At 36.7% G+C, this 16,119-nt stretch overlaps 1 protein-coding gene and 2 long non-coding RNA genes across 4 annotated transcripts in view; 2 read left to right on the plus strand and 1 right to left on the minus strand.

The window, feature by feature from the left end:
- Positions 1-16,119, plus strand: part of LOC138403495 (uncharacterized) — an 88,568-nt gene that overhangs the window by 71,865 nt on the left and 584 nt on the right. The window lies entirely within an intron of this gene.
- Positions 6,351-10,663, minus strand: LOC138403493 (uncharacterized). The gene is made up of 2 exons (XR_011237749.1): positions 7,536-10,663; positions 6,351-7,438 (listed from the first exon to the last, which is right to left on the minus strand). It is a non-coding gene; the product is annotated as an uncharacterized lncRNA (long non-coding RNA).
- LOC117990179 (omega-amidase NIT2) lies at positions 10,949-16,114 on the plus strand. Of its 2 annotated transcripts, none has more exons than XM_034977647.2 (6): positions 10,949-11,083; positions 12,094-12,240; positions 12,677-12,861; positions 13,048-13,216; positions 13,829-14,062; positions 15,115-16,114. In XM_034977647.2, exons 1-6 carry the CDS (start codon positions 11,071-11,073, stop codon positions 15,207-15,209), a joined length of 843 nt encoding a protein of 280 aa, XP_034833538.1. In that variant the 5' UTR covers positions 10,949-11,070; the 3' UTR covers positions 15,210-16,114. The 2 variants fall into 2 exon arrangements, with proteins under 2 accessions (XP_034833538.1, XP_034833537.1); XM_034977646.2 differs by having other exon boundaries at positions 11,028-11,191.

Genomic DNA, 16,119 nt, shown 5'->3' on the forward strand with positions numbered 1-16,119 from the left:
GTTTCTGAAACCTTTTTATTAATAATTGTATAATCGTATTCACTTAACTTTAAATTCCATCGCGTAATACGTGGACCTAATTCTTTGAACTTGAGTAAATTTTGAAAATTAGAAATCAAATTAAACTTTTTACCAAAAAGATACGGCCTAAAGTATTTTGTGGCCCAGACTATTGCAAGAAGTTCTTTTTTATTCGTAGGATATTTAGTTTCACTATCATTCAAAGTTCTGGAAGAGTATGCAATAGGCATATCGGCGCCAAGAGGGCCTTGCGTAAGCGTTGCACTTAAAGTGGTTTCTGATGCGTATGTAGTTAAATTTAATTCTTTTCCAAAATCTGTATATGCTAGGATAGGCATATTTTTAACAAGAATTTGACACTGTCTGAAACAATTGACGAATTCTGAATCAAAATTTAATTTCGCTCCTTTCTTCAAGCACGATGTTAAAGGCTTGGTTACACTTGCGAAGTCGGGTATGAATCTTCTGTAAAAGCCAAGGATGCCTAAAAATTCCTTAATCTGCTGGCGATTTTTAGGTAATGGGTAATTTAAAATATGTAAAACATAATGTGGGTTTGGTTTTATACCATCTGGAGAATACCTGTGACAGAATGGCGTTTCGCGTTTGAAAAATTCAGATTTATCTAACTGGATTTTTAAATTGAAGTTTCTAAATCGTTCGAACGAATCTCGCAAATTGAGTATGTGTTCCTGCAAGGATGTTGAAAAAATTACAATTTTGTCAAAAAGGGTTGTACAATTTGGTAGGCCTTGAAGGACACTGTCCATAAGATCTTCGGAAATTGTATATGAATTTTGTATGTCTAAAGTCGTAAAGTACAAAGACCTCCCGATTTTATCCAGAAAGTTGGTAAAATCACTCGGATTCTTTTTATCTAATTTATTAAATTGTCGGAAATCGACAGTTAAATTACCTATATTAGAAAGAAATACATCTGGAAATTCTTTACAAAGGTTAATTAAATTCATTGTCTCCTCTGCATTTAACTGTTCTATGGGCAAACGTGATATTATGAAATCGTAATTCTGCCTATCGTCAGCAACGGTGTCAATTTCATTTTCACACCGGGTCGGCACGTATTGTTGGGAATTATAATATTGGTCCGATATATTATTATACACAGGAATTTTACGTTCCGGAGTTTCCAGTGTACTGTGTAGATTTAAGTCCACCTGTGGGCAAATTTTTGAATCAGGGTGAGGTTGGCATGGGATATAAGTGCTTGAAGGGTATTGAGGTTCTGAAGGAATGTGTTTTTGGGACATTGAGTATTCTCGTGATCTAGAAGGGAAATTCGTACCACTATAATAATTTCGCTGTGAATAAAAATAATAAGGTCTACGAGTATGCTTATGATAATTTTGAAAAAATTTAGTTCTGTTCTGTAGATGTATTATATTTAATTCTTCTTTGGAAAATTCAAGGGCAGTTTGCAGTGTGGGGGGTCTCATACACCTTACTCTTGACCCTAAAGGTTCTCTTAAACCTTTTAAGAAGGTTTTAAGGGCTAACTTTTGATAGAGTGTTATTTTTACTTCGACAGTAGTTTTGACAGTTTCGTGTAGCTCTACATACGTAATAAGTGTGCAGAGTAAATTTTGAACTTTTTCGTAAAATAATTGTACTGTATCTGGACCTTGAATTAAATATGATAAGTCTGTAAGTAGGGTTATTTCATCTCGGTAATCGGAAAAACTGTTAACTAATGTATCTTTAATTTTATTCCAATCATCGGAAATTCCGTAGGCTGATATAGTTCTTGCTGCAGATCCGGTAATTTTATTAAGAATTCCGCTAATCAAGGAAAGGTTTGAAAGCTCATACTCTTGACCTGGATTTAAAAATGAGCGCACTAATTGGTCGGCTAAATTAATAAATCTCGTTAAAGTATAAGAATTTCCATCAAAATTCGGTAAAAACTTAAGTGACTTATTTATTCTATCTAACAAATCTACTTGGCTAAGTTCCGTCATTTTTTAAATATTCTAAACTGTCCTACCTAAAGGTATCAAATAATTAAATTACCAAAACTCAATAAAATGAAAGTATCTACTACGCGGGTGAAAATCGTAATAAAAAATCGTATTAGTTATAAAATTATAGTACCCTGCGCAAAAGTTAATATAACAACCAATAAAAAGGATTTCATGTACTTACAAAACCAAAGTCGCTGGCGAGCTTCGATCCATCGATTTCCAGTATGACTCGAAGTCTTCAGCGACAGCTCCTATGACAGCTGCTCCTCGTAGGTTCTGTAGTCCTGACAAGGAAGTTGACGGCGTTGACCCGACTTTTTAGGGGATGCACCACGACGACCTTGAATATCCAGGACTATCCTACCGACTGCGCCAGTTACGTAAGGGCGGCTACCTGGAGCGGGGGTTGAAGGCAGAAGTCCTTTTTGGTTACGAAAATGATTTAATTAGGACATTCGTGTCGACGTTGGGACACGAAGGCCTTTACTTAACTATATCTTATCTAAATTACAAATACTACTTATGCTAGATTAATGCTGCCTTAATACTATGCTATATGATTTTATATCAGTGTCCCCTCTTACATCTATACTCAGTTAGCACCAGAAATCACGTACGGTACTGGCTGCAGACCTTGATGACTCTATGTGCCGGAACGTGATGAGATGGCATATTTCCACACGTAGCTGGGCTGCTGGAAGACATGTTAGCTCCCCCGGCGATGCCTGGGTTTTATATAGAATATAGCTAAGGATAGCTGTATTCGTAACTCATTCCAAAACAGATTTTTATTTATTTTTATGCATCATAGTTTTTGAATTATCGTGCAAAATGTTGAAAAAGTACGACTGTAGTACGGAACCCTCGTTGCGCGAGCCTGACTCGCACTTGGCTGGTTTTTTTTTACATCAGTACAATGTTTAGGGACCACTACATTAGTGACACATAAATGATAGTCGAAAAATAATAGTGATAAAATAGCATTTATCACTCGAGTGCACTACTCCAGTAGGTCGATTTCGTAAAACCGGCATCATTATTACAATCTCAAGTCGTGATTGGCTGAATTTGTGCTATCCTTGTTGCAACAATGCATTGTAGCCAATAGTGAGCGAGCGTCAACCAATAAGAGGTGATTGCGATCGTGACATTGTAACTGTCATTCTACCGCAATCGAGCTGCAGTAGGACGTTTTCGTAAAACCTGCATCAATCATTATTACAATCTCAATTGTTGTGATTGGCTGAATTTGTGCTATCCTTGTTGCAACAATGCATTGTAGCCAATAGTGAGCGAGCGTCCACCAATAAGAGGTGATTGCGATCGTGACATTGTAGCTGTCATTCTACCGCAATCGAGCCGCAGATCTAGTAGACGATAACAGTATTATTTTATTTTGAAAACATGCAATATTTAGATTTTAGACACAGTATTTAGATGTGCGACATTTTTTTGCCATAATAAGTTTGTACTAATTAGTTAGTTTTCATTCATGTAAATAGGTACGTGTTAATGTAATGCGCTTTCTACGAGTAATATTAGGGTATATATTTATATATAAAGATTTTAAAAAACTGAATAAGGTACTTGGTTCTGTTTTATTTTCTTATTATTAGCCTTTTCTAACTGTCTGGTGGGTGGTTTCAGCCGCGACTAGTTGTAGTTACCCACTCTACCGGCAAAACCGTGCCAAGCGTTTCAAGCCGTCTAGAAAATTTACTTTTTCCATACTACGTACGTTTTATTTATAAATATATATATATATATATATACATACGTACATTATGTGTATTTACTTTATTTAATTAGTACACCCCTTCCGCTTTCTTTAATTTTTATATCCTCTACCCTAAGGTTGCCTGGAAGAGATCGCTATATTAGCGATAAGGCCGCCTATTGTACATGCTATCTTTGTTATATTTCTATTGTTTTGATTTTGGTGTACAATAAAGCACATTTTACTTTACTTACTTACTTACATACCCGGGCCTGAGAAGTCCTATCAATCAAACGAATAAAAAGTGACGTTATGACCGTTTTTGTTTCGGGAATCTGTCAAAACGTCTTTATTCATTCATCACCGTGATCAATCCATCACCGGCTCACTACTGAGGATGGGTCTCCTCTCAGAATGAGAAAATGTTTTGGGCATAGGCTATAAGTCCCGCAATTTGCTATTGCGCTGGAACCATGTCTCATTAACATCGAAATAACGTCATTTTGACATCAGCCGAAATAAAAATATACCATCAGCTCGAAAATTTAGTCTAGTGCTAACGTCACTAAATGGCGGCCACGAACATTAGCAATTTGCGGGACTTATACCACGCTGGCCATGTGCGGATTGGTAGACTTCACACACCTTTGAGAACATTATGGAGAACTCTCAAGCACGCAGGTTTCCTCACGATGTTTTCCTTCACCGCTAAATCAAGTAATATTTAAATGCTCAAAACGTTTATTCGTTAGACAAAGTTAATCTGGCGGTTGTGAAATAGGCCCATAATCTTCCAAAACGAATTTTCTTGACCATTTTTTTTTAAATTCATTATAAGCAAACGCTTGACCACAATCACACCCGATGGAAAGTGATGATGTGGCCTAAGATGGGACGCGTTTACCTAGAAGATGCCTATTCACTCTTGTTTTAAAGGTACCCGGGTTGTAATTAGTAGGAAACACATAATCGTGGAATCGTTTCAATAACTTGTTTGTTTGGTCACGTGATAGTCTTCAAAAGGGAAGCATCCGAAGTCCGAACTGAGAGCGCCTTGGCTCTCAGTATTTCAGACTTCGGGTGCTATTATAGATAAACTTTCCTGGTATTAGATTAATGCATTATATTGTATATTTGAAAGTAGTATGTGTTATAAAATAAAGGGAATCCCGGAATCATTCGTAAAATAAAATAGAACTACAAAGGTCAAAATACCTATTCAACATCTATTCAATTCAATGGTCAAAACCACAGAGTCAAAACCAAGTTTCAGAGATGTGCTCACAGAATACATTTACTCCAAGGAGGGTATGTGTATGTGCCCCTAAGATGAATGTATACCTGGAAAAAAAAGGGCGGGAAACTTCGTACTTGGCGGACGTGAATTTTTCGTGCTTTGATTTTATTAATTTGTAATTTCAATTTGGAAAAGGATTGGTGTTGTTTTATAGTGTTAATATTGTAGTTTTAGTGACATTTTCATAGTAGTTAGCTGTATATATAGGTAAGTTTTTAAATTTAGTATAGTTTTCATTTCAAACTTATGGAAACTAGGCCTCCCGATCCCGGGGGGTCTTATCCCCTAGGATCGTTGAATATTACATCTAAAATGGACGTATTAATTGCGGCAGTTGAGTCGTCAATGGACACTGACGTTTCCGTTGTGTCCAATGCCGACCAACCGTTAAAAAGAAAAATATTTTCACGCATTTGTATGACCTGTAACAAAAGAAAAAGGAAAACAAAAGGTCGAGATGGAAGAGAAAGGTACAGGTGTGAATGCAAGTGTGAACCTGACAATAATAAAGTTCAGAATACCCCTTACCCAAATCCACAAACTGAATCCACAAATCCCACCGATAATAGTAATCAATCTTCATTGCCAAAGCGTGTGCCAATTGGTCGTGCTTATTATCAACAATCCGACAATGCCCCATATGTAATACATGTACAAAAAGAAATTGAAAAAACTGATAGCTCAACAACTCTACACCCAATAACTTTGGTAGATTTTTAAAAAACAACAAATTTAGTGGTGTTGTGAACGGAAGCGTAAAACGTGTAGGTAGAAATCGCATTAGTATGGCGTTTTCTACCTACTTGGATGCCAACAATTTTTTAACAAACCCAATACTTGAACCCGCAAAATACAGGGCGTTTATACCCACATTTAATGTTACTCGCATGGGTGTGGTAAAAGGTGTCCCTAATGATTGGTCTGAAGAGGAAGTCTTACTCAATATGAGTGTTCCACTTGGTTGCGGACCAATCATTAAAATCAGGAGGATGAAAAGAAAAATTGTAGTGAATGATGTAAACCAATTCATTAACACGGGGACGGTAATAGTTACTTTTGATGGGCAAATACTGCCTACCCGGGTATATATGTGCTACACTGCTTTACCTGTAGAGTTATATATTTACCCCACTGTGCAATGCTACCAGTGTTGCCGTTTTGGACACGTCAAAAATCAGTGCCGGTCAGTGCCAAAGTGTTATAAATGTAGCCAAGGGCATTCTGGCGACACTTGTCAGGTAGAGGAAGAGTATTACCGGTGTTGCCTATGCAAAGGTTCCCATCAAGCCATAAATAAAAAATGCTTAGAGCATAACAGACAGAGAGCAATAAAAGAAACCATGAGCAAAAGTTGTATTTCGTATATGGAAGCAATTAAAATACATCCACCAGTTTCAAACATGTCATATGCCGAAGCTTTGGTTTCAACGCCTGTGCCATCCTCTTCATCACAGGATATACATGGTCCCCAAAAATCTAAACTTCCATCTAGTTCAAATTCAGTGCCGAATTCGTATAAAAAAACAGTCTTTATAAAGCCAAGATCACCCTCAAAGCATAGCAAAGGCTATGACCGCTCTGCCCACTCAGAAATAATAAGAGATCCTGTTTTACCTAAACAAAAGTTTAATTTTAATAATAATAGTTCTGAAAATAACATGAACATGGCAGACATTATTAAAATATTAATTCAATTATTATCACAATCAAATATAGTTACACCGTCCCACGTTGCCACAGTAATTGAAGCCTTATATCAAATCTCTAATAATAATGGATCACAGAGCCAGAGTGATTCAGTGGAATTGCCTGAGCCTCAACAGTAGAAAACAAGACTTAATATATCTTATTAATAAACATGATCCCTTTCTAATCTGTCTCCAAGAGACATGGTTAAGAGGGGAATTTTTGTTCAAAATGCCGGGGTATGTTTGTCTCCGAGAAGACAGACCTGATGGGTATGGCGGAGTGGCCATACTCATCAGAAATACTCTGACATTTACACCTATCACTCTACCTGTACATAGCGATAACTTATCTGTTATTGCAGTTATTGTAAATAGTATATGTTATGTATCTATATATTTCTCTCGTCCTAATAATGAAATATTTAATGAAATAAATGAAATTTTTAATTTTTTACCGAAACCATTTTTATGTTTAGGGGATTTTAACTCTCATCACGAATTATGGGGATGTTCCACATCAACCTTCTATGGAGAAAAGTTGTTAGATTTAATAAGCTCCCATAACTTGTGCATTCTTAATACTGGGTCTCCAACACGGTTGGCACGGACACCTAGTGCTCCAGATTTGTCCATTTGCACTCCTGATCTAGCTTCATCTCTCACCTGGTCAACCGCTGAATCTACTGGTGGTAGTGATCACTACCCTCTAATTATTACTTTCCCTTTTGAAAAACCTCTAAAACATGTAAGACAGCCACGTTTAAAACATAAACTGACAGATGCAAAATGGAGTTTGTATAGTGCAGCTGTTGAAAAGAAAATCAATAATTTACCTGAAATTAGTCATTTGAATATATTAGAATCCTCACAAGCTTTATCTGCAGCTTTAATTGAAGCTGCAGATGAAACTTTTCCAGTAAAAAGGGGTGAGTGCATGGAATTTATTCCATCTCCACCATGGTGGGATGTAGAGTGCACTAATGCTGTTAAAGAAAGGAAAGCAGCAGAAAAACAATTTTGTCAAAATATGACGGATGAAAATTTTGATAATTACTTAAAAATTGCCAATACCACTAAGGAGCTACTTAGGGTAAAGAAATATGAAGGATGGCACAGGTTTTGTAAATCCTTGAATCCTACTGTTTCACCTTCAATTGTTTGGCAAAATATAAGAAGGTTTAGATCTGCATTTAAAGATTCACAACAGAATAAAATATCTCCAGCTCTAGCAGAGCAAATCATGGATCGTTTGGGTCCTCCTTATGTACCTGAATGTCCCATGGCCTTAACGCCCCTAATAGTATCTAATGATAATTATAATAATGTAGATTTGAATTCGCCATTTACACTTAACGAATTGAAAGGCGTACTGTCATCGACTAAGGATTCAGCACCAGGGGAAGACGGGATTCCTTATTCTTTCTTATCGAATCTTGACGACAATATCCTCAGGTACTACCTTTCTTTGATCAACAACGTTATGATGGCGGGTATCGTCCCCGAATCCTGGAGGTCCCAAACTTTGATCTTATTACAGAAGCCGAATAAATCGAGTTCAGATCCAACATCGTATAGGCCAATAGCATTATCGTCGGTATTAGCTAAAACTGCTGAACACCTCATTAAAATCAGGCTGGAATGGTTTTTAGAACATAATACATTATTATCAAGAAACCAGTTTGGTTTTAGGAAAGGTAAATGTACCCTTGACAGCTTGAGCGTTCTTACCACAGACATAAGACTAAGTTTTTCTAAAAATGAGTCTTTGGTTGCTGCCTTCCTAGACATAAATGCCGCCTATGATAATGTAAATATCTCGATTTTAAAAAATAAATTGCTAGCCCTGAATATTCCTAATTTATTAATTAATTTTATTGTAAATATGTTGTACGAAAGATATATAAAGTATTCGTTAGATTCGTCTGAAAATGAAATTATATATAGAACTGTGTGGAAGGGTTTGCCACAAGGCTCTGTTCTGAGCCCTATATTATATAACATTTATACTTACGATTTGGACATTTCTGTTAGCAGATATGCAAATGTGCTTCAATATGCAGATGATTTGCTTTTATATGTTGCAGGGCCATCTTTGGATAATATTAGTGAATTGTTAACTTTAGCGTTAAATGCTTTAAAGTGTTGGTTATATAATAATGGGCTAGATTTGTCACCATCTAAAAGCTCTGTTGTAGTATTTTCTCGAAAGCGAAATCTCCCATCTCTTCATATTAATTACAATGGTATTCCGTTAGCAGTTAAAGATAAGACAAAATTTTTAGGCGTAATATTAGATTCTAAACTTACTGGAGTTCCTCATTTTGAATATGTTTCATTAAGGTGTGAGCGAAATTTGAATATTCTAAGGTGCCTTACAGGAGTATGGTGGGGTGCACACCCTTTTACAATGAGATTGTTATATAATGCTTTAATAAGAAGTGTTTTAGACTATGGAACATTCTTATTACACCCTGGTAATACAACTGCAGCTAAAAAGCTGGATATGATCCAGTCGAAGGCTTTGAGGTTAGTTACAGGTGCGATGAAATCGGCTCCGACAAATTGTCTTCAGGTGGAATGTTGTGATCCGCCCCTATATATGAGAAGACAATTCCTCTGTGATAAATACTTTTTTCGTACATTACAGCTAAGTTCCCATCCGTTATTTTCAAAAGTACGACAACTTGCATATCAGGTTGATACCTGCAATTACTGGACCCATAAAGACTCTCCATGTCTTGTAAAAAGTCTTAGAAAATATGAAAGTTTGGGAGCTCCCACCCATCGAAGTATTACTCTTCCTCTATACCAGCATAACTACAAAAGCCTTATTGCTGTCCCGCAAATTAAATTTGATATAGGATTAAAATTAAAAGATAACCTTAATCCAAAACAGGAATTTACTAACATCGTCAATAATAAATGGCCCGACAGGCACTATGTGTTCTCAGATGCTTCTAAGCATGAGGATAAGAGTTGTGTTGGGGTTGGGGTATATCATTCACAGTATAAAGGTATACAACAAATTAAACTTCCACCTGAAACTTCCGTTTACACCGGTGAATGTTATGGTTTACTTAAAGCTTTAGAATATGTTTTAATTTTAAAGATACCGAAAACCATAATATTTTCTGATTCTCGCAGTGCTTTAGAAGCTATTAATAGATTTCCATTCAAATCCCATAAACAGTCTCCAATTGTTTTTGGGATTAGAGATCTTTTATATAAATGTTCACAGAGAAATTGCGATGTTGTCCTAGCTTGGGTACCAAGCCATGTGGGCATTCTCGGAAATGAAAGAGCTGATCAATTGGCAAATGAGGCTATACGCATTGGAGATACTGTCCCATACACCAATTATTGTTCTGACCTGATAAATTTATCCAAAGTATATTTGTATGAAACCTGGGATGGGGTATGGAATAACGATAGTTCAGTAGGTAAACATTATAGAAAAATTCAGACGTCCATTCCGAGAAAACCATGGTTCAGTCGATTAGTTTTCTCCAAAACTGTCACCTCTGTTCTGTGTAGAATACGTTTGGGTCATGTTTGTACACCAGCCCATTTGTACAAGATGAAAATTGTTCCCGATCCTTACTGTTCCTGTGGGGAGTATGGGGACTTGAACCATATTTTCTTTGCATGCACTTTGTATGATCGGTCTGCCTTTCTTGCTCATCTCGAATCATTGCATATACCATTTCCTACATCTATAGTTTGTTTATTATATACTAATTCTTCAAATATTTATAAAGTTCTAGCTTTGTTCCTAGAAAAAAATGATATCAAGTTATAGTATATATGTGGGTATATTATTATTAGATTAGTGAAAACCTTATCCTTTTCCTTTCAAATTCCAAATCCCGATTTTTCAATTTTATCCATAGTTTCCCTAACTTTAAACTTTAATAAATAACAAACCTGACATTGGCTAATCTGTGTAAAGCCAGAAGAAGAACAAAAAAAAAAAATGTATACCTACTATCTCTATGATGTGCCCCCAGCCCCCCATCGACATAGGAATACATATATACGTACTGTAGTATCCCTATTAATCTGTGGAATACATGTTGTACCTACTACGAAGTAGTAGGTACTTAGTGATTATATACTCTTTGCTTAGAAATTCTTTATGTGCCCCACAGTACTTTAGTCTAGCATTTTTAGTCAGTCTACGTGAATTATTGTCAACACAGACAGATTGTCAAATTCTCCGGCAGAAAAAAAGTTTGTTCTCCGGTTTTCTGGTTTTCCCCTTGTTTGAGATCTGAGATTATTTTTGCAATTACTAAGCCAAAGCACTTAAACTAATGATAAATAAATAATCGTGAAGTGTGGTGTGAACAGACAGTCCAGTAACTTGAAATGTTGAGGCGAGGTAATCGTTCTTTTATTTAAAACTATAAAGATTCTGTTAAAATGTGTGAAAGTGCGATAGATGCAGTTCATCCACGGTTTGCTAAGAAACCAGCATTATATCATAAGGGTATAGTATAACAACTATTACTACTATCTAATTAGGTACGTACTTAATTCTTCTCAGAGAACGTAATTTTCTTTTGTAGATATCAAACTAACATGAGTATAAAGTTTTGACCCTAAGGACCTTATGGATATCAACACAAATGATAATAATCATTTGGTGTCATATTATATTATTCGTTTTGTGAGTAGGTAGTAAGTATTCATAAACTATGGTTTTACTCTAGTGTCTGTAGGAATTACTTTTCACTTAATATTATAACCATACCTATAAAATAATAATAAAAAAGAACTTTTATATTTTTATTATTTTTAGACATTATACAGTCCATATTATGGGTTAGTACCAATATTTGACTCAAGCCTATATTAGTATGTATTCCTAGTTCAAAGTGTTAATAACAATCATAAGTTAAATACTATAGCAGGTACTTTTTACAGAAAGTCATGTTTGTGACTCAGACTACGTTCTGGGCACACTCCACTAAATAGTTTTAAATATTTAATGAAAAAGGCGGACACAACAAATTGTTCAATTTGTGGGTTATTAGAAGATACCCACCATCTATTTTTTAGAAACAAGAATATAATGTATTAAGTTAAGATTGAGAGAAATTTAATAAGGTTGTTATGGATCTGACATAGTCACATAGTGATTAAAAGATCCCAGAAAATTCAGAATAAAAACAGTCATGTAAAAACAAAAGTAGTAGTAAGAGGAGCAAAGAAAAACGTGAGCAATGCAAATCGCTCGGCGCTTTAGACCTTCTGGAGTTAAGTTTTTCACTTGTATCGTGATATAATTTCTTATGCACTTCAGCAAGAAGCTGCTTGTTTACCTTTTAAGTAATCTAAGGAAAAGTAATAGTGTAGATTAGTGTGATAATTTGGTGATTTTATTTTCAGGTTTCAAGATAGCCCTGGTTCAGCTGTCAGTGGGAGCGGACAAGGCAAAGAATGTCGCAGCAGCGGTCAGCGAGATACACAAGGCCAAGCAGCTGGGAGCACAAATTGTAGCCCTGCCCGAGTGCTTCAACTCCCCTTACGGCACTAGTGCGTTAAAACTGTTTTGTTATTCATCTTTAGCCCTTGTCGATTATATCAGTGGAGCAGGAAAAACAGAATGTCACAGCACTCACAGCAGCGATAAGCGAGATAGGAAAACAAAAACAAAAACCAAGGAAATGTCAATTTGATTTGTTAAGTTAAAAATTTGACTAAGTACATTACCATATTAAAACCAGCCAAAGAAAGGAGTGGGCAATATATTCTTAATGATATAATACAAATAGCTGACCACAACTTTGAAAAAAATAATTGATTAATGCTGCAGTGTTCAATGGTATTCCAATTGTAGACACATAATTTCCTTTTACAGCATATAGAATGCGCTGTAGCGTGATTGAATGCGGCGCGTTTCATGTGAATCATACTTAACCGATTTACTGTATGAAGTTGTTTGTTCGAAGGTAGTTTTTCCATGTGTCAGAGTTTTTCTCGGAGTACGCGGAGGAGGTCCCCTCGGGCGCCACGTGTCGCGCCCTGTCCCGCGCGGCGGCCAAGGCAGGCGTGTGTGTGGTGGGCGGCACCGTGCCCGAGCGCTGCGGCGACAAACTCTTCAACACCTGCACCGTGTGGGACGGCAGCGGGAAACTGCTGGCTCAGCACAGAAAGGTAACATTGTTGTGTGAAGGTAGTTTCCCCTGTGTCAGAGGTTTTCTCGGAGTACGCCAGATTGATCCCAGGTTAATCCCAGATTTATGTGTATATACACTTTACATTATACTTTTCTTGTCTTTAAATTAAAATTAGCTTTAAGAAAGATGTTATTTTAAAAAAAGTGTTGTATTAACTTCACAGATGCACCTTTTCGACATAGACATTCCAAACAAGATAACATTCAAAGAGTCTGAGGTGCTGAGCGCGGGAGATCAGATAACCACCTTCGAGTACCAGGGCGTCAGGATCGGCGTGGGCATCTGCTACGACTTGCGGTTTGGGGAAATGGCGCATCTCATGGCTAAGCAAGGCAGGTGCTAATAGTACATTATGGTACAAGTGGGTAATGTTGGTGCTCAGGTCTCACCGCTGAGGCGCCATTGAGACCCGAGCCGTTAGGTGAGGGTCTTAAGATAGCCGAGGACGGTAATCATCAATACACACGTGTATCATACGACGTTTTTCAACACACTTGTGCAGAAAATAATACTAATTTATTTGTACTATTGAACACGATCATTTTTGTATCTAAACTTTTTAAGAACAAAGCAACTCAACCAATAAAATAAAAATAAAACTCTATAACTCACTTGTGAATAACAGCAATGAAAAAGTCACAGTATAGGTGTTATTATGTGCCTAATTTCGGTGAAATTAGAGCCAATTTTTTGAGCACGTATGTTAAAAAAATATATAACTATACACCTAATCATATTATTAGCTGATTTTAATCTATAGCATCACTGCTTGACGATTGTTTGACGGCTGTTTAAATATTACTGTACTAGTGCCATATTATGAATATTACCGTACGGATTAGTAGACTAATAATTGTGGTGATAGTCTTACTAATGCTACAAGCAAATGTATTGAAAAGCTCAACTTCACAGAAATTGCTTTAAAACGTGAATACTTTTTCCAGGTTGCTCAGTCCTCATATACCCGGCTGCGTTTAACATGACAACTGGTCCCAAACATTGGGAACTGTTGGCCAGAGCCCGGGCCAATGACGAACAGTTATGGGTGGCACTTGTCAGTCCCGCTAGAGATACTGAGGCTGGTTACGTGGCGTGGGGACATTCCACTTTGGTAGACCCTTGGGCCAACGTTGTGGCCAAGTTGGATGAGAAACCTGGCACGTTACTTGCAGATATCGGTAAGTGTCGGTCTTTCATTGGATACTAGCTAATGCCTTACAATAACTTAACATACATTGACATTGATATCTTCCACGATACTCTTATTAAATTGTACTGCATGAATGAGCTGACATTGTCGTAATCTTTCATCTTTTAAATTGTTATCCTTATCTGACTCTTATCCAATGCAATTTAATTTTTATGTAATTTTTTTTTTTAAAGAATATTACCCATGTTAAATGACTAATATTCCCTTTTCCTCTCCAACTAAGCGTCAAGCTTGTGCTAGGAGTAGGTACGACAATAGTGCAACGGGCGGGGTTTGAACCGTCGACCTTTCGGTTTTCAGTCCACTCCTTTACCCGTTGAGCTATTGAGGCTCATGACTCATGCTCATGTAATGAGCAACTAATTTATTAATTAAGCAATTGTATCTATTAATTTAGCTGTAGATTATATTTATTAATTAGTGGTTAATGTTATTATATTGTATTGATTAGTGGTTAATGTTAAAAGTTTGTAATGTAGGTATCTTATTGTTAACAGAACCAGAGACTTACGTAATGCTATGCCTATAATTGATGATTGTAGTAGGACTGGAATTGTTTGTGACATGTTTTTAATATTTGTGAATGTTGTTACAATTTATCGTTGGCATATCTAATAAAATTAAAATAAAATAAAAAATGCCCGCGACTTCGTCCGCGTGGATTTTTTAATCTTGTTGGGAACTCTTTGATTTTCCGGGATAAAAAGTACCCTATGTCATTCTCCAGTCGGGCGATTGTCTAAAACCTGCATTAATCATTATTACAATCTCAATTGTTCTGATTGCCTGAATTTGTGCGATTCTTGTTGCAACAATGCATTGTGGCCAATAGTGAGCGAGCATTAACCAATCAGAGATGATTGCGACCGTGACATTGTAGCTGTCAAACAACCGCGGTAGGGCCACAGGACTTTTACGTATATAAAGCGCTATGCTGACTTCTTTCTGTGGCTAAAGTATAAGTACCTTAAACAAAAAACGTGCCAAGTAGTTTAATTATGAATTAATTATTATTTCCAGATTTAAGCGTCGTGGAAGAAGTGCGGAGTCAAATACCAATAAGAGTTCAGAGGAGAACGGACATTTATGACACTATTATCAAAACCAAATGCTAATAACCAAATACTATATTAATACTATTTTTGTTATATTTTCTATGTTAGTTTATGAATCTTTGCTTTTAGTCTATTATTGTTTTATGCCAAAAACCGTACTACGTCCTACCTAGAAACATATCAATGACAAAAGCCTCAATAGCTCAACCGGTAAAGGAGTGGGCTGAAAACCGAAAGGTCGACGGTTCAAACCCCGCCCGTTGCACTATTGTCGTACCTACTCCTAGCACAAGCTTGACGCTTAGTTGGAGAGGAAAGGGGAATATTAGTCATTTAACATGGCTAATATTCTTTTTAAAAAAACTTGAGTCCTACAAAATCCATTTTTTTTTAAATCAAAATATATTTCTAGCTTAGACGTCATAACAAGGCAGAAAAGATTGCCCTTTGTTAGTTTGGGGGCGTTATATAGGTACTCCGGGTATGCGCCACTACATATTCGATAGGATTTATCCGGCAAAAAAAGTGCGGTGTTAATGCCGTGTGAACGGGGCCTTATGATTTTGTACTACGCCCTGCGATTTTCTAAGACGAGAGACTTGTCCGCGGAGGACAAAAGTCCTCATATTTTACCTTGGGATCTTGTAACAAAGCGTCGAGGCTTCTACGTCACTGGCAGGCGTCAAATGTTAACTACAAAATGACGCTAGGTAAGCTATGGAACGCCTATCTTCCTTTGATTCACGTCATCATAGCCTAAAATTTGAGATATGTCGATTCAGGATCAAACCGAGTGTTCCCTCACTCTAGTTCACTCTGGCTAACTATTACGTTACGCTGCAGCTGACAGCTGTGATAGCCTAGTGGTTAAGACGTCCGCCTTCTAACCGGAGGTCGGGGGTTTGATTCCAGGCACACACTTCTAACTTTGGAGTTATGTGCGTTTTAATTAATTAAATATCACTTGCTT

Source organism: Maniola hyperantus, chromosome 17 (genome assembly GCF_902806685.2).
Source record: "Maniola hyperantus chromosome 17, iAphHyp1.2, whole genome shotgun sequence".
Taxonomy (NCBI): domain Eukaryota; kingdom Metazoa; phylum Arthropoda; class Insecta; order Lepidoptera; family Nymphalidae; genus Maniola; species Maniola hyperantus.

Excerpts from the sequence above, each read along its gene's own strand:
- LOC117990179 (XM_034977646.2), top strand. The coding sequence starts at position 11,125 with ATGTGTGAAAGTGCGATAGATGCAGTTCATCCACGGTTTGCTAAGAAA. Across the intron at positions 11,192-12,093 it reads ACCAGCATTATATCATAAGG|GTTTCAAGATAGCCCTGGTT; the intron begins GTATAGTATAAC and ends TTTTATTTTCAG. Across the intron at positions 13,217-13,828 it reads GCATCTCATGGCTAAGCAAG|GTTGCTCAGTCCTCATATAC; the intron begins GCAGGTGCTAAT and ends TACTTTTTCCAG.